An 18575-nucleotide genomic window follows, 5' to 3' on the forward strand; every position below is an offset into this window, starting at 1 on the left:
GCGATACCTGCCCTGCGATACCTGCCCTGTGATACCTGTCTTGATACCTGCTGATACCTGCCCTGTTATACCTGTTGATACCTGCCCTGTGATATCTGCTGATACCTACCTTGTGATACCTGCCCTGTGATACCTGCCCAGTAATATCTGCTGATACCTGCCCTGTGATATCTGTCCTGTGATATCTGCAGATACCTGCCCTGTGATACCTGCTGATTCCTGCCGTGTGATACCTGCTGATACCTGCCCTGTGATACCTGCCCTGTGTTACCTGCCCTGTGCTTGCAAGTGTTATGATGCATTCACAGGCAGCAGATTTGTTGAATACATTTCTGCCACTGTCTCATGTATCTGACTGGTGGGTCCACAAATCAATGCGCTATAATAGCTGCATCTATTCAGATGAATGGAAAAGATTCTCCGTGACAGAAATTTCTGCACACACAAATCAGCTGTGTGTGAATACAACCTTAGCTGAATCAGAGGTGTCTACCTTGTGCTGGAGGTCCGCCCGTGGGGCCAGCATACTGGTCAGGTTCCTCTTCACGGTTTGCAGAACGCCATCCTTCTCGTATTGTGCAATGTCAGTCAGAGGATGCCAGGGTCGGCTGCTGCAGAATTCATGACATTTAACGCATTAGTCTAATTATGGCAGTGAAATTATTTTATGTTCTCGTATTGCCTGACAGGCCTGATTGGTTTTCCCACAATTGAAAGTTTTTCCCTATCCATACTATAGCAGATAACTCACTGATCAATGTAGGTCTGATGGCTGGAAATCCCAGTGATCCTGAATATGGTGGTATCCAGGACCTTCTCTGAATGGAGCTGAAGTGCACATCCTCGATCCATGAGACCGCCAGAAAAAGCGGAGAGCAGCGCTCAGCTATTTCCTGCAGTCTCATAGATGGTAAATGGAGCGGAGGATAGCACTCACACCTCTGCCCTATTCAGGCAGGACTTTGCAGAGTTTTATTCTATAGATCATATGGAGACCTAGCGGTTCGTAAGTGAGGGGGGTAACGTTCTTCTTTAAGAGGCAACTCACTCTTCATACTTATAGCGCCATTCTGTCAGGATGTCGTCATAGACAAAGAGCTGTGGACTCCACTCCTCGTCACTCTCCTTCCTCTCCCTTGCGGCTTTTCGTTGAGCGTCCTCTATAATATACTTTTCATCAGTGGCCTGATGCTGGTTACCATCATTGATGGCGCTGGTCACGTGTTGCCAGAGTCTATAACGGAAACACATTCAAAGTTTTAATTTGTACTCGCAATGCCACATATTTTTTTTTTTCGATTGCTCAGTTAATTACACCTTATTTCTGTCATTGATGTTGCCATGGTAACCATAATGATCATATAAGTTTAATTGGAGTAACTATATACAGCCATAGGAGAGGCCTTCACTGCTAGACTGAGTAATGCAAGAGTCACCGACAGTCGTGAAACGCGTGGGAATGCAATCAGTTACCGGTTTTATAAAAGCAGAGCGTATAAAGAATAAGGGGATCTATGGGCAGTGACGCACATTTCCAAAATGACACGTCACAACCCGACTAAAAAGGGTTCCCATTTTTTAGAAATATGAAGCACCCAACAAATGTGCTACTTTTATAGCACATTTCATTTTCTTCAACGAGAAGTTCCTTAAAAGGGCTCTTCTCTGCGGCAGCTCCTTTTTGTCATCAGGGGTCCCCAACATTAGGCTGAGGGGTCCTCAGTGGTCAGATTTAATCCGTGTTGGATCTGGTAGCGATTGTATAATTTCCCAGCAGTGCCCCCACAGGTGAGACTGAGCATTACACCTCACTCTTATTTACAGTCTCCCTTAGATAAAATATCAGGGTCCTGAAAGTGGCACGCCTTCTACCAAGTTCATTGTCTCACTCATATCTTTATTTGTTCATCTTCACTGATATTCCATCAAAAATTTGCAGCAAATTCTTACAAGGGGTCTGATTTGATTTGTAGATGGTTTGGCCCTTGTTTTTAGACTCCAGCATACAGTGATATGATACGAAACATTGCTTTAATTCTTATATACTGTCCTGCTCTTTTACATTTTGCTCATTAGTTGTTGCAGAACTACAACTTTTATTATGCCCTGCCATACTGGGAGTTGTAGTTTGCCATCATCTGTAGACCACTGACATACAGTATACATGGAGGATCATTGCTGCCGGTTACTATACAGGGCCTGTAGGTTGTCGTCACCTCTCTGACTCCATTTCCGTCTGCTCTTCAAACAGCACAATGTGACGTTTGAGCCTTTGCCTTCGGATCTCGGCAGTCGGATTCCAGAATATGTCCCTGTGTCCGGTGTGTCCATCACTGAGATAAACCTCCCGATCCTGTAATAAGAGCACAGATAAGTTTTCCTACTTCACTGTATGACACCCCTAAAGTTCAGTTTCCCCCTTTTTACAATGAGGCAGATATTAATATTGATTAAATATTTTGCCCCTATGGTGTCTGTGCTGAAGAGTCAATATGAAATGACTGCTGCCATTTTTCCTCGGATCTCTGACTGATATTATTTATGGGTGAAACTTATTTCTAAGGAAACATTGCCTGACACTGTTCATGGGGGATTTTAGGATGAGAGATTAAAAAAAAGTCACTTCTCTCTTATTTTGAAAGTGGAAGTATACTTTTTCCACTTATCATACACTATTTTAGGCTTCCCTATGCAAATATTATCTAACCCCCCCCCCCCTACAATTCTCTAACTTTCCCTTCAATTTGACTATATTAAAACAGAGATCGCTTTTTTTCTTGTACTGCTTGACTTCATCATGGTCCCCAATGTTGGACAAGATCACTTTTTGGGAAACCCATCTATTCCTCCCTGTATGAGGGAAGTATCACATAATCATTAAGTCCATTTTCCTATCCGTTTGTTAAGGCCAGAAATCCCAGCACAGTTTAACACGACCCGAAATATTGGAGTACAGCTTCATAACTCTGGATAAAAGCTCAATTTCCTATTTTGCTTTGGAGTTGCACTTTAAGGGTACGTTCACACAGGACTTTTTTGCTGCTTTTTTTTGCTGCTTTTTTTAATGCTAATTTTCAGCTGCTTTTTACAGTACCGGTAAAGCCTATGAGATTTCAGAAATCTCATGCACACACGTTGGTTTTTTGTTTGATCAGTTTTTTCTGCTTTGCTGCTTTTTTTGGACATAGGGCATGTCACTTCTTTCAGCGTTTTTGCTGCGTTTTTGCAGCGTTTTTTCACCCATTGACTTGAATGGGTGATGAAAAAAACGCTGCAAAAATGCTGAAAAAACGCATGTAGCATTATTTGCTGCGTTTTTTGTGCAGAAAATCATGGCCAGCAGGAAGGGATCTCATAGCCAAGAGCTTAGGGGTGTGGTTAGTGAGGTGTGAAGAGCCATTGTGAGCCATTGTGAGGTGTGAAGAGCCATTGTGAGGTGTCCTGATTGTGATCTATTGTGAGGGAGTTCCTGGTAGTGAGGTGTGAAGAGCCATTGTGAGCCATTGTGAGGTGTGAAGAGCCATTGTGAGGTGTCCTGATTGTGATCTATTGTGAGGGAGTTCCTGGTAGTAAGGTGTGAAGAGCCATTGTGAGGTGTCCTAGCAGCTGAAAATTGGCATAAAAAAAGCAGCAAAAATCTGCAGCAAAAATCTGCAGCAAAAAAGTCCCTGTGTGAACGTACCCAAAAAACGCACCAAAAACGCACCAAAAAAACGCACCTAAATTAGCATAAAAAAGCAGCAAAAAAAAGCAGCAAAAAAGTCCTGTGTGAACGTACCCTAAATAAGAATTTACAACTTTTCCCTCTTCCCTTGAATTACGTCCTACTTTACAAAGGATTCTCACCCAATGTCCATCCAGGTTTGCCAGAACTTCGCCGCCAGTTTTTATCTTCCCACAGATCTGGTTTAATGTATCGCTTCCCCCGAAGAAAGGCTGAAAGAGTAGCAGAGTGTGTGATAAACGGAGTAACTATTACCAGCCATGCACTAAATGGACTCATTTACAAGCAGAAAAATAAACATGATCAATAACCAGCCGATCGCCACATTTATGAAGCACCTGCACCTCTTTTATTTTTACATATGAATGGGACTGGAAGAATTAGGTAAATTTGGAAAATAATTCCACCAATTTCCTACTAGGAGTCTGAGGCAATTTTAGTCTATGCCCGATCTATATGATGAATATGTTGCATGTGGGATAAATAATGTTGCACCACTGACACACAACGCCAGCTTTACACCCAGCATATCTAGAAACACAGAGCCCCAGATGGATATTATATGGATATTCCAGATTTAATAAATGTTATTCATAGTAACATGGAAAGTTCTATGATTTTCCAAGATACTTTTATATCAGATCTCCGGAGGGTTTTTAAGATCTCCGCTTGTGAGACAAATCATACTATATGTAGTGAAGTGGTCGTCTATTTGCAATCGCGGCATACAAATGTTGCTGGCTGAATGTGATATAGTTTCCTTACTGCTCTATCCATTTCTACATTTGACAGAAATGTCCTATTTTCTCATCTGTTCTGTTACAGTCCTTAATAATCTGCAAGACAAAATCACTTCTAGTGAAATGATATAGTGCGGGATCCCAGGCTGCTGCTTTAAGACGCATATTCCCAGACACACGTCCACCGAACATGAATCAATGCTGCCTGCGGTCCTGCGAATATTCAATCTACTTACACCTGAGAAAACAGTGACTATAAGGTATCCAAAAAGTCCCAGCACAATTGCCGGGTGCTGCATCCTATCCTGGCTCGGGGATTATAATGCATTGGTGACTTTTTTTAACTTAACCCCTTAGTGACAGAGCCAATTTGGTACTTAATGACCGAGCCAATTTTTACAATTCTGACCACTGTCACTTTATGAGGTTATAACTCTGGAACGCTTTATCGGATCCCGCTGATTCTGAGTTTGTTTTTTCGTGACATATTGTACTTCATGTTAGTGGTAACATTTCTTCGATATTACTTGCGATTATTTATGAAAAAAACGGAAATATGGCGAAAATGTTTAAAATTTTGCAATTTTCAAACTTTGTATTTTTATTCCCTTAAATCACAGAGATATATCACAAAAAATAGTTAATCAATAACATTTCCCACATGTCTACTTTACATCAGCACAATTTTGGAAACAAAATTTTTTTTTGTTAGGGAGTTACAAGGGTTAAAACTTGACCAGCAATTTCTCATTTTTACAACACCATTTTTTTTTAGGGAGCACATCACATTTGAAGTCATTTTGAGGGGTCTATATGATAGAAAATAACCAAGTGTGACACCATTCTAAAAACTGCACCCCTCAAGGTGCTCAAAACCACATTCAAGAAGTTTATTAACCCTTTACGTGCTTCACAGGAACTGAAACAATGTGGAAGGAACAAATGAACATTTAACTTTTTTTGCAAACATTTTACTTCAGAACCATTTTTTTTTATTTTCACAAGTGTACAACTGTTGTGCAGTTTCTCCTGAATATGCCGATACCCCATATGTGGAGATAAACCACTGTTTGGGCGCACCGCAGAGCTTGGAAGAGAAGGAGCGCCGTTTGACTTTTTCAATGCAGAATTGGCTGGAATTGAGATCGGATGCCATGTCACGTTTAGAGAGCCCCTGATGTGCCTAAACAGTGAAAACCCCCCACAAGTGACACCATTTTGGAAACTAGACCCCTTAAGGAACTTAACTAGATGTGTGGTGAGCACTTTAAACCCCCAGGTGCTTCACAGAAGTTTATAACGTAGAGCCGTGAAAATAAAAAAATCGCATTTTTTCTACAAAAATGATCTTTTTGCCCCAAAATTTTTATTTTCACAAGAGTAACAGGAGAAATTAGACCACAAAAGTTGTTGTGCAATTTCTCCTGAGTACGTCGATACCCCATATGTGGGGGTAAAGCACTGTTTGGGCGCACCGCAGAGCTTGGAAGAGGAGTGCCGTTTTACTTTTTCAATGTAGAATTGGCTGGAATTGAGATCGGACGCCATGTCGCGTTTGGACAGCCCCTGATGTGCCTAAACAGTAGAAACCCCCCACAAGTGACCCCATTTTGGAAACTAGACCCCTTAAGGAACTTATCTAGATGTGTGGTGAGCACTTTAAACCCCCAAGTGCTTCACGGAAATGTATAACGTAGAGCCGTGAAAATAAAAAATCCTTTTTTTTTCCTCAAAAATGATTTTTTAGCCTGCAATTTTTTATTTTCTCAAGGGTGACAGGAGACATTGGACCCCAAAATCTGTTGATCAGTTTGTCCTGAGTACGCTGATACCCCATATGTGGGGGGGGCACTGTTTGGGCACCCATCGGGGCTCCGAAGGGAAGGAGCGCCGCTTGGAATGCAGACTTTGATGGGATGGTCTGCGGGTGTCATGTTGCATTTACAGAGCTCCTGATGTACCTAAACAGTAGAAACCCCCCACAAGTGACCCCATTTTGGAAACTAGACCCCCCAAAGAGCTTATCTAGATGTGTGGTGAGCACTAGGAACCCCCAACTGCTTCACAGAAGTTTATAATGTAGAGCCATGAAAATAAAAAAAATCATATTTTTTCCACAAAAATGATCTTTTCACCCCCAAATTTTTACTTTCACAAGGGTAACAGGAGAAATTGGACCCCAAAATGTATTGTGCAATTTATGCTGAGTACGCTGATACCCCATATGTGGGGGGACCACTGTTTGGGCGCATGGCAGAGCTCGGATGGGAAGGAGCACAGTTTTTTAATGCAGACTTTGATAGAATGATCTGCGAGCGTTATGTTGCATTTGCAGAGCCCCTGATGTACCTAAACAGTAGAAACCCCCCACAAGTGACCCCATTTTGGAAACTAGACCACCCCAAGGAACTTATCTAGATGTGTGGTGAGAACTTTGAATGCCCAAGTGCTTCACAGAAGTTTATAATGCAGAGTCGTGAAAATAAAAAAATAAAAAATTTCCACAAAAAAGATTTTTTAGCCCCCAAGTTTTTATTTTCACATGGGTAACAGGAGAAATTGGACCCCAAAAGTTGTTGTCCAATTTATCCCGAGTACGCTGATGCCCCATATGTGGGGGTAAACCACTGTTTGGGCGCACGGCAGAGCTCAGAAGGGAGGGAGCACCATTTGACTTTTTGAGCACAAAATTGGCTGTGGCGTTTAGAGACCCCCTGATGTACCTAAACAGTGGAAACCCCCCAATTCTAACTCCAACCCTAACGTCAACACACCCCTAACCCTAATCCCAACCCGATACATAATCCTAATCACAACCCTAACGATAATAACAACCCTAACCCCAAAACAACCATAACCCTAATCAGAACCCTAAATCCAACACACCCCTAATCCTAATCTCAACCCTAACCTCAAACCTACCCCTAATCCCAATACACCCCTAACCCTAATCCCAACCCTAACCTTAACCCTAATCCCAAACCTAACCCTAATCCCAAACGTAACCCTAATCCTAACCCTAATCCGAACTCTAACCCTAACTTTAGCCGCAACCCTAGTCCTAAATTTAGCCCCAACCCTAGCCCCAACTTTAGCCCCAACCCCAACTTTAGCCCCAACCCTAACCCTAAATTTAGCCCTAAACCTAGCCCTAACTTTAGCCCTAACCCTAGCTCTAACTTTAGCCCCAACCCTAACCCTAAATGTAGCCCCAACCCTAACCCTAAAGTTAGCCCCAACTCTAACCCTAACTTTAGCCCCAACCCTAACCCTAAATTTAGCCCCAACCCTAACCCTAACTTTAGCCCCAATCCTAACCCTAATTTTAGCCCCAACTCCTCTAGCTGCTGGCCGGCAGATCATGGCGGGTGCTCTGCGCATGCGCCCGCAATTTTCTCACCGAAGGAAGAAGCCGGCGGCCAGGAGGGGACACAGAAGGACCCAGGGACACCGGTAAGTATAACAGGGTCCCCGAATCCCCCTATTTCTCTGTCCTCTGATGTGCGATCACATCAGAGGACAGAGAGAATTACACCGCTTTTTTTTTTGTGGTCACCGGTAAACAGTTAATTACTGGCGATCGCAAAACAGGGGTCGGTAAAAACCGACCCCGATCATGTTCTTTGGGGTCTCGGCTACCCCCGGCAGCAGAGACCCCCAAAGATCTTCCGGGTGCCGGCCGGCGGGCGCACTGCGCATGCGCCCGCCATTTTTTGGCCGGAACAAGATGGTGGCACCCATTGGGAGCCACGAGGAGCACCGGGGGAGACAGGTGAGTATCGGGGGGCAATCGGGGACCCCATTTCTCTGTCCTCTGATGTGCGATCAGATCGGAGGACAGAGAAATTAAATGGGAAATCGCGTTTTTTGGGGTTTTTTTGCGACCGCCGGTAAACGGTTAATTACCGGCGATCGCAACCTGAGGGTAGGTAAAAAACCCCTGAATCATGTTCTCTGGGGTCTCTGCTACCCCCGTTAACCGAGACCCCAGAGAAAATCCGACTCTGGGGGGCGCTATTCACTTTTTCCACAGCGCCGTTAATTAACGGCGCTGTGGTTTAAGTACCATTAACTGCCGCCGTTAAAAGGCGTATCGGCGGTCTTTAAGGGGTTAAATGCAAGCATATTTAGCTACAAATTATTTATTTAATGGAGTTTCATTAAACATGTTGCAGCGTTTGCCTTCTATAGCCTCTGTGTCGCACTGTCTATTGCTTGCTGCAGAATGAGTTAACTGAGAATCAATCAGTGAGCTTCTTCTGAGAAACCAATGGGAGAGTTTGTAACTCTTAATGCCCAGCTAATTTATGACCACAGACCACATGGAAGCTGAATGTGCGGAAACAGAAAGCCTTTAAAAGCAAAATGGTGCAAAATGTGTAATGAAACCAAATTGCAAAAGTGATTTTTGACCCCGAATATTTGCATTTAAGGAAAAAAATTTTTATACATTGTGTATTGTGTTTATATAGTGCGCACTCTATGCGCACCGATCAAACTATTATGGTTTGCCCTATGCACATCAGAAGCACGGTCGGTCTGTCAGCCCTTAGGGTTCCTTTATATAAACCGACCGGCTGCACCTCTGATCAGTAAATATTTCCAGATCGATGGTCGTTAAGCAGCCTGTTTACACTGGCAGACCCAACTTACCATTGTGCACTGAACAATCTGTAGTAGATTGCTCAGCGCACATAGGCTGCCATTGCTCTTGATAGTGTGAGTTTTGTTCACACAGGACAATGCGCTGCCAAGAACAGTGATCTATTGTGCAGCTCTAAAGATCATTTCACCTGATGAACAAGGATTTTTCTCCTTCATCAGATAATTAGCAGTCTGATTAGACTACAGGATTATTATGACATGAATGCACCTAGTAGCGCTCATTTCGCGATTATCTTGCGCAGTAAATGGACCTATTGTTGCTGAGGCTCAGAAGGGGGGTCAGTATTTACCAAAGTGATTTTAATCTGCACAGTCCTTTCTATCGCTGCGGTAATCAATGGTTTAGTCACATAAACGCCTCACTTTGTAGTACTTATTCTAATATAAATGAAAAGTAAATTGAGCAGTATTTTTCATATCGGCATATCTATACACCGCTAATGGAGAGGCCTACGAATTATCTTGATCCATCTGGTGAGAAGCCAGAAGCAAAAATTGCCCAACGTTTATTTAATTACGATATACAGGTTTCTTACCTTCAGTTTAAACTCCAGCTCCGTCGTGTACCTGGTTTTCTCACACTCTATTGTAACTTTTCCTCCGAGCTCCATTGTCATTGTGCCGTACAGAAGTCCTATAAGATGTTATGTATGATCTCGATTAAATTAGACATAAAATATAGATACCATTTACCTCTCCCCAATTATGTCGAGTGGAGCTCTAATGTAGAACTACGCTTTATAAGGGGTTGACCCATGAGGACAAACCATATGAAAATGCCTTATTAGAATATATATCTATTAAAGGGTATATCCGGGAATTTACAAAAAAAATCTAAACTACCATATAGAACAGACTGAGTATATGTGCCATAAAAAGAAATTTCATTGAATATATATTTTTAAAAGGCAATAAAATACAGAGTACCAGAGGCTGCAAAGCTCAAAAACGTGATATTATACACACGGGTTTAACATTGCCTATTAAGGTGCATGAGTTATAAAGTGCTACAGTCTACAAATGCTAAGGCATATGGTAAAATGCTAAATAGCAACTTACATGTGCAGACCGGGCATTAATGGTTATCCTGCCACCCCAACGCACGTTTCGTAATGTAACTTCCTCAGGAGGATATTAAAAAATATATATATTTTGATCTTCTTGTTATAACATGTGCACGCAGGTAGGGGGGTTTGGGGAATTGCAGAATTTCTTATTCTTGTCAATGATGACATTATTTGAATTGTTTCTTGTTATAATTATAATTTCAATAAAAATAGTTTAAAAAAAACAAAATTTATATATATATATATATATATATATATATATATATATATATATATATATATATATATATATATATATATTCAATAAAATGTCTTTATGGCACTTATAGTCAGTCTGTTCTATATGGTAGGTTAGATATTGTTATATTGAGTTGTGTATAATTGCAGTTTCAAGATGTGTGGGTTTTTGTATTATCCCCCCCCCAAAAAAACACATCTGTGTTAGCACTTTCCTGCCTGTTGTGCCCGGTGCTGTTCTTCCCCGGCACAGACTGCTCCTGCCTGGGATTCAGCTGCGTCTGTTGATGCGACAGTGTGGGACTCCCGTTGTCATTCTAACAAACATGGAATCCCTGTATGTGTTTGCTCAGTCGAACAGTCGCGAGACATGCGTCCGCGGGGACGCAAACTTATTTTCTGAGCACACCGAAGACACTCAGCGCACGAGCATGCTCGGATAACAACTTATCAAAACACATTCGCTCATCACTACTGGTAAACTATAAATCAGAGTCAGACCCTTATTAATCCAATTTTGTGGTCCCAGAAGTTCCAATCTTATCCAGCAGTCAACCATGTTAAAAGGAACACCTTCTCATACCTTTACAATGCGCATACGGCATGGTGATGATGTAGTCTTCATCGCGGGTCATAAACGTGAGCCTCGCTTTTCCATCTAGTATTGCAGACAGCGAGTTTCCTATATAAATTGTTGGACAGTGTAAATAATCTGGAATTGTGATCTGGTACTACATCAGGAAAAGAAGCATTTCCTAATATACAAATATAGTTTCCTCTCAGTCCTGTATTGTATATGTACAGTATTTTTCATCCCCATGCACCACTATATGTAGGATCTTGGCACCTTCTGCTAACCCCTGTCTCTATCACTTATGGCACAAATCCCAAATTTTGAATGCAATACATGGGACATTTTAACCCTTTCCTACTGCACATGAGCAACTACCAAACTGTAAAAACTCTATAAAAACATCTGTTTGCTGAAACTCTTCATAAGCCTGGGTCCTTTGCTAGTCTTGAACTCAATCCAGAAATCTGAGCGGAGCAGCTGCCGCTCCTGCAGGTGTCACAGCCCCTTCCCATCTTGGGTCCCACGGTACCTCTGGTAGTCAAACTGCTCATCCAGTAATGCATATCTGGCTTGACAATGCACAGACACTAAACTATGTAACGATGGAATAATAATCCACTATTAGGTCTGTTCTCATTTTTAAAAATAGGAATGTCAATTTTAATCTCTTAAAAAAAAAAGTTCCTGCTTCCTTGAGTTCTCATTTTCTCTTGGCGGTACATAAATACTTTATTGAGGCTCTTAGAATATACCTCGACAGTGAAAGTTTCTACACAGAATATCTTTTACCACTCTGACGTCTAAGATATTTTGGCTTGGTTTTTAAATGTTATCATTCTCCCTGGAACTGTTGAATGATACATGACAGGGGCTGTCACCTCTCTTCACTTACATGGAGTGACATGGCCACGCTGCTTGGCTGATACTGGCAGAGGACGTATCCTGGAGGTCAGGGAGAATATAAGATTCTGGGATTTGTATGTATAGATCCATTATTATCAGTTTAATGTGAATTTAGTACTTTGAATCCTGAAAAGATTGATTGACAACTTAATAGTCCCAGAAGTCTTCTTCACTAACACATATAATGCTGAAGCTACCATATTCAATAACCATTTTATTGGGGTGATCATGGGTGTTATGAGTTAATGAGGTCATCTGGCCTGGGCTGATAGCACAAGTCTTAATTACAATAAATAAGTTATAGTAAGATCAGCTTGTTAGCTATTTCCAGACAGCAACAAGATATTTATTTACACAGTAGAAGCTAAAAAATGAGTCATAATGTAAAGTAATAAAGAGAATTGGCACCATATTATATTTTCTAATTGCTCATTTCTGCAGTGTATAATGACATACAGTAACTGTTCTAGTCAAGCAAAATCTAATGCACAATTAGCTGTCCTCAAGTGTCGTCTTTCTATGTGACAATCCCAATGGGTACAAAAAATCCTGTGTTTTTTGTATGATCTTCAGATGACTTACATAATACTATATAGAGTATTACTTATCTGGAACATCAATGCATCTTACACAAGTAGCAAGGGCTCTTTGCAGTTTTCTAAAGAGGACTTTTTACCAGTTTTTGCTTAAATTAAATTGGCCACATCTTGAAATACTTGCTGCAGAGCTTAAAAAAAAAAGTTGCATTTCTCAGCTCTGATGCATAGAGATTAACTTGTAAAGTTTAGGTTATAATTTATAAGTCCAACTGGGCGTCAACAGATATTTGTCTTTGGGGACGTTTTCTTCTACCACTGCATGACACTGACCTATATGCTTTGAATTTTAAGCAGAATGTAGAAAAAAAAACATGCTCCAAGAAGGTCAGAATAACCTGCCTTCTCCTGTGAGAAGTAATGATAGCTAGCCTTGATATCTGCAGCTACAGTGTAGAGTACAACAGGGCTGAGCATGATTACAAACGCCTCCAGCTTACATCTCACATTTGTCAGTGTGGGGTGATGGGGCATATTGCTGAGCTATGTGTCAATACAAACACCTCTGTAGCTGGAGCTCTTCTCTCTCAGCCTTGTCATCCCTTACCCCCACACTGACTGCATTGAGATGAATACTGGAGATGTTTGTAATCACACTCGGCTCTGCTGTACTATATACACTAGATGCAGACCGCACGGCTATCTATCATTACATCTGACAGGAGAAAGCATGTTTTTCTGACCTTTCGGGGGTGTGTTCTCTTTCCCCTGCATGACGCTTCTTGCTTATGATTGGTCAACATCATGCATGGGAAAAAAGAACAAGCCCCCAAAAACAAATCTCTGGTAACGCCCAGTTCAGATAATCACAAATTTTAACCTAAACTTTACAAGCTATTATCTACGCAACAGAGATGAGAAAGTAAAAAATAGCAGACGTTTTATTCAGCTCTGCAGCCACTGTTCCATGATGTGGCCGGTATAGCATGCTAAAACTGGTGAGAGGCTCTCTATAATCCTGTGTAAAGGTGGACATAACGGAGGGCCATATCATAGGAAGGTAGGCCCCTCCATGGCGAAACCCACAGTCCCATTACATGACAGAAAATAAACCAATATTACCTGAATCTAACAGGATAAAATGCTCGTACACAATATCACTAAATATACAATCCTTTAATGCTAAGAACTAAGAACTGGGCATACAAAAATGTTGAAAACAGCCATATACATAAAAGACAAGTGAAAAACAACGGTGGTTGAGGAGTAGTATTGTCATTATCTTTCAGTATACAATCATAGGCTAATACGGTATAAAAGTCAATCTGGGGAACAAGAAGCAGTGCAAGTATAGTATAGATATACACAATAAGAATTAGACACAAAAGATATCAGAGTAAAGAGGCCAAAGTGTCAGTCACATAAGAACAAATAATAGCCACTGATAGACGCAGTTTTATATTATAGTAGAACAACTCCTGCGCCCATCTCTCCATGTGTTTTACTACATGCTTCCTCGGGGTGTAGGAGCGGAGGTGAGCAGTTGCCTTATATAGGTACACAACCTCATTTCTTGTACCCCTTTAATGGCACATATTTTTCAGTTAACATAATGTCATTATTATGGGATATCAGTTTGGCTTTTATACTGTATGTACAAGGGGTAATACTAAATTTCATGCTCCTCCCCCTACATCATTTTTAACATGTCCTATGCGTATATGATTTTTTTCTTAACATTTTCTGCATGACCAGTTCTCTGCAGCACAGCATTGTATATGTAGATATATTATGCACTAGCGTTTTATCCTGTTAGATTCAGGTAATATTGACCATTTGTACTTTAAGTATCTGTGTTCTAGGGTGTTCATGTGCCCATGCTGTATATCTGGCTTTGTTATACTGGCCATTCCACTATATGCCAAGTCTACCCCCGAGTTTATATATACAGGTCCTTCTCAAAAAATTAGCATATAGTGTTAAATTTCATTATTTACCATAATGTAATGATTACAATTAAACTTTCATATATTATAGATTCATTATCCACCAATTGAAATTTGTCAGGTCTTTTATTGTTTTAATACTGATGATTTTGGCCTACAACTCCTGATAACCCAAAAAACCTGTCTCAATAAATTAGCATATCAAGAAAAGGTTCTCTAAACGACCTATTACCCTAATCTTCTGAATCAACTAATTAACTCTAAACACATGCAAAAGATACCTGAGGCTTTTAAAAACTCCCTGCCTGGTTCATTACTCAAAACCCCCATCATGGGTAAGACTAGCGACCTGACAGATGTCAAGAAGGCCATCATTGACACCCTCAAGCAAGAGGGTAAGACCCAGAAAGAAATTTCTCAACAAATAAGCTGTTCCCAGAGTGCTGTATCAAGGCACCTCAATGGTAAGTCTGTTGGAAGGAAACAATGTGGCAGAAAACGCTGTACAACGAGAAGAGGTGACCGGACCCTGAGGAAGATTGTGGAGAAGGACCGATTCCAGACCTTGGGGAACCTGAGGAAGCAGTGGACTGAGTCTGGTGTGGAAACATCCAGAGCCACCGTGCACAGGCGTGTGCAGGAAATGGGCTACAGGTGCCGCATTCCCCAGGTAAAGCCACTTTTGAACCATAAACAGCGGCAGAAGCGCCTGACCTGGGCTACAGAGAAGCAGCACTGGACTGTTGCTAAGTGGTCCCAAGTACTTTTTTCTGATGAAAGCAAATTTTGCATGTCATTCGGAAATCAAGGTGCCAGAGTCTGGAGGAAGACTGGGGAGAAGGAAATGCCAAAATGCCTGAAGTCCAGTGTCAAGTACCCACAGTCAGTGATGGTGTGGGGTGCCATGTCAGCTGCTGGTGTTGGTCCACTGTGTTTCATCAAGGGCAGGGTCAATGCAGCTAGCTATCAGGAGATTTTGGAGCACTTCATGCTTCCATCGGCTGAAATGCTTTATGGAGATGAAGATTTCATTTTTCAGCACGACCTGGCACCTGCTCACAGTGCCAAAACCACTGGTAAATGGTTTACTGACCATGGTATTACTGTGCTCAATTGGCCTGCCAACTCTCCTGACCTGAACCCCATAGAGAATCTGTGGGATATTGTGAAGAGAAAGTTGAGAGACGCAAGACCCAACACTCTGGATGAGCTTAAGGCCGCTATTGAAGCATCCTGGGCCTCCATAACATCTCAGCAGTGTCACAGGCTGATTGCCTCCATGCCACGCCGCATTGAAGCAGTCATTTCTGCCAAAGGATTCCCGACCAAGTATTGAGTGCATAACTGAACATTATTATTTGATGGTTTTTTTGTTTGTTATTAAAAAACACTTTTATTTGATTGGACGGGTGAAATATGCTAATTTATTGAGACAGGTTTTTTGGGTTATCAGGAGTTGTAGGCCAAAATCATCAGTATTAAAACAATAAAAGACCTGACAAATTTCAGTTGGTGGATAATGAATCTATAATATATGAAAGTTTAATTGTAATCATTACATTATGGTAAATAATGAAATTTAACACTATATGCTAATTTTTTGAGAAGGACCTGTAGACTAAATGATAAAGTTAACATCTAGAATAAAGAAATCAGATGTTACCATAAAATTTGGATCTGGCCAAAATGCTTCCTGTGATGCAAAATCCGTCTTTCCTGTTGCTGACATGGAAGGCCGACACTGGTGGGTGATGACTAACCTGCAAGAAATAGGAAAAATGTAGATTAAACATAGAGATAACTATGCATATCCTATATGCAAAATCGCAATGACCCAATTTGCGAAAAGTCTCGCTCCTCTCAGTTTTCTCATCAATCCATGGCATTTGCAGTTGCTAACATTGCACATCCTTACAAAGATTGCAAACTGGAGATCTACATGAGGGCTGGGAAGAAGAGCAAAATGTATTCCATTACCACTATCCGCATACACTGAGATTTGCAGGCCTTGATTCATTCTTTACCACCACATACAACCCCTGATCACTTCCCATAATTAAAGTACTAAGATCCGTTACCTGTTCTGCTATGTAAAACGTGTGACTATTTGTCTGTGGATGAAACCAACAGCAGCGAAATTTCTCTCCCAAAATGGAGTTATACGGCTTCTTTATTCCCTATGAGATTAATGGAGGGAATTAGGAAAAGTCTTCGTCATTACCCGTTAAGCTAACTTCTTCTCTAATGATAGAACAAGGTAACATAATTATTACCTTTGGCTTCTTATAAAATCCCGACAAATACCATTTCAGCACTTGCTTCATTCGACAGTAAGGGTCGTCTTCTACTGCTGCCCTGAAATCACAGGAAATGTTGCTTGTAAGATCCGAGGACTTAGCCTGAAGCTGTGGCATCCTGGACCATTATTATCTTTATAAATAAGTGTACATATAATAGTGGTGTAATAGCTGGTGAGCAGAAGGCTTATATAGAAATGTAGGGAGGACACAGTGCTCGTCTCCCGAGCGGTTACATCCCCTCCTGGTTCTTCTATTTAAAACCTTTTGTTGATTTAAAAAAAAAAAGAGTAGCCAAATCATAGTCCCAAATTATTTGTACTGAAGTCTAGTGCAAGTGAGTCCAGCTACAGAAAATCAAACACATATAATAACATTTTTTGACTCTTTGCATTATTAAATGCGATATCGCCATGTAGCCCTTGCCTTATTGTATTTGGTACCCCTGTACACGTGGTGTGCTTTTGTTGCATTCTTTCTGCTCGTGACCCTAACTTCATCTTACTCTGCTTTTCCCCCTTGATTCTGACCTCGGCTAGTTTGACTCTCCGTTGCTTGACCTCTTGGTACTTGACCCCTGTCCCTGACTATGGTCTTGTCTCTATATTTTGTTCCCATCTTGACTCTTTTGTTACTGACCCAGCTTGTTTGACCAACTCTTGCTTTAGGCTCTCTCCTGCGGCCATCAGCTACTCTGTGATCGTAACCTAGGGGGTCCTGGTTTTAAGTCGAGATCACAGTATAAGGGTTAAGGGTAGGGTTCCTCTGTGCCAAGTCTGTCAGGGGGTTGCCTTTTTGAGCCAACGACCTTAGACAGATCCTTACACTAGCATACTCCCCAACCTATGGGAACACTGAAGAGTCAAGTGCAATAATATATTTTATATATATGCTTATTTCTGTATTAAAAACCTAAATACAGGGAGGACTCAGGTACAGTCTTCACTTATACTTTTTGAATTGCATTAAATAGACGCTATGGTATATGTCGGCACCATATGAAAAATGAAAACTTGCCAAAAATATTATCTATTGCGGCTATTTGACTGCTGACTCTTTTATTGTCACTCTGGAGCCATTTTTCTGTGTTTCTTTCCACAATTTCCCGATGACTCGCTATCACACTGCAATATTCTATTTACGGTAATTTCCATTTTTACAGCATGAAGTAAATGATAATGAGCCTGAGAGTGATCCTGATGAAGAAGTTATATAACCTTAACTACATTCAATTAGCCAGGTAAGCATTGAAAACTGCAAGACTCGTCCTTTTCCTGCCAGGAGCTTCGGAGTCTGTTCAGGAAAAATCTAATTCTCAGGTATTTGTTGGAATATTACTGCACAGATCGTTTATGAAACGAACAATAAAAAAAAATTCTAAATAAAAGAACAAATCTCTAGAGGATTTTATGGTTTCCAGCAATTCTGTAAGCAAAGTAGATCAGACTTGTTTTCTGCATGACGATCCTGTTGCAAAACATCTGTCTGATAGATTATGATCAGGAGGAAACTTTTATTCCATATATTTAGTTGATAAACTACCATCAGGTTTTTACACCACTGAGGTTATATAATAGATGTGCCAAGGACTGAATTACAGTATAAGAGGGGCAAGAAGGCAATCAATTTAGTTCCCTGGATCAACGTCCCATCACAGAACCTGGTACCCATATCCTGTAAGATTATATTTAGAATAATATAATAATAATCTTTATTTGTATATAGCGCTAACATATTCTGCAGCGCTTTACTGTTTGCACACATTATCATCGCTGTCCCCGATGGGGCTCACAATCTAAATTCCCTATCAGTATGTCTTTGGAATGTGGGAAGAAACCGGAGAACCTGGAGGAAACCCACGCAAACACGGGGAGAATGTACAAACT

General features: G+C 41.1%; 1 protein-coding gene across 2 annotated transcripts in view; it reads right to left on the reverse strand.

The window, feature by feature from the left end:
• The window catches only part of OSBPL5 (oxysterol binding protein like 5), a 133652-nt gene that overhangs the window by 14864 nt on the left and 100213 nt on the right, over window positions 1-18575 (reverse strand). For both annotated transcript variants that reach the window (XM_077287127.1, XM_077287128.1), the window contains exons 11-19: window positions 16666-16747; window positions 16471-16569; window positions 16056-16152; window positions 11017-11115; window positions 9666-9763; window positions 3847-3936; window positions 2217-2353; window positions 1049-1234; window positions 494-611 (exon numbers count right to left, since the gene is read on the reverse strand). In XM_077287127.1, coding sequence (XP_077143242.1) covers window positions 494-611; window positions 1049-1234; window positions 2217-2353; window positions 3847-3936; window positions 9666-9763; window positions 11017-11115; window positions 16056-16152; window positions 16471-16569; window positions 16666-16747 — 1006 coding nt within the window. The remainder of the gene's footprint in view (window positions 1-493; window positions 612-1048; window positions 1235-2216; window positions 2354-3846; window positions 3937-9665; window positions 9764-11016; window positions 11116-16055; window positions 16153-16470; window positions 16570-16665; window positions 16748-18575) is intronic.

This window comes from Ranitomeya variabilis, chromosome 2 (genome assembly GCF_051348905.1).
Source record: "Ranitomeya variabilis isolate aRanVar5 chromosome 2, aRanVar5.hap1, whole genome shotgun sequence".
Taxonomy (NCBI): domain Eukaryota; kingdom Metazoa; phylum Chordata; class Amphibia; order Anura; family Dendrobatidae; genus Ranitomeya; species Ranitomeya variabilis.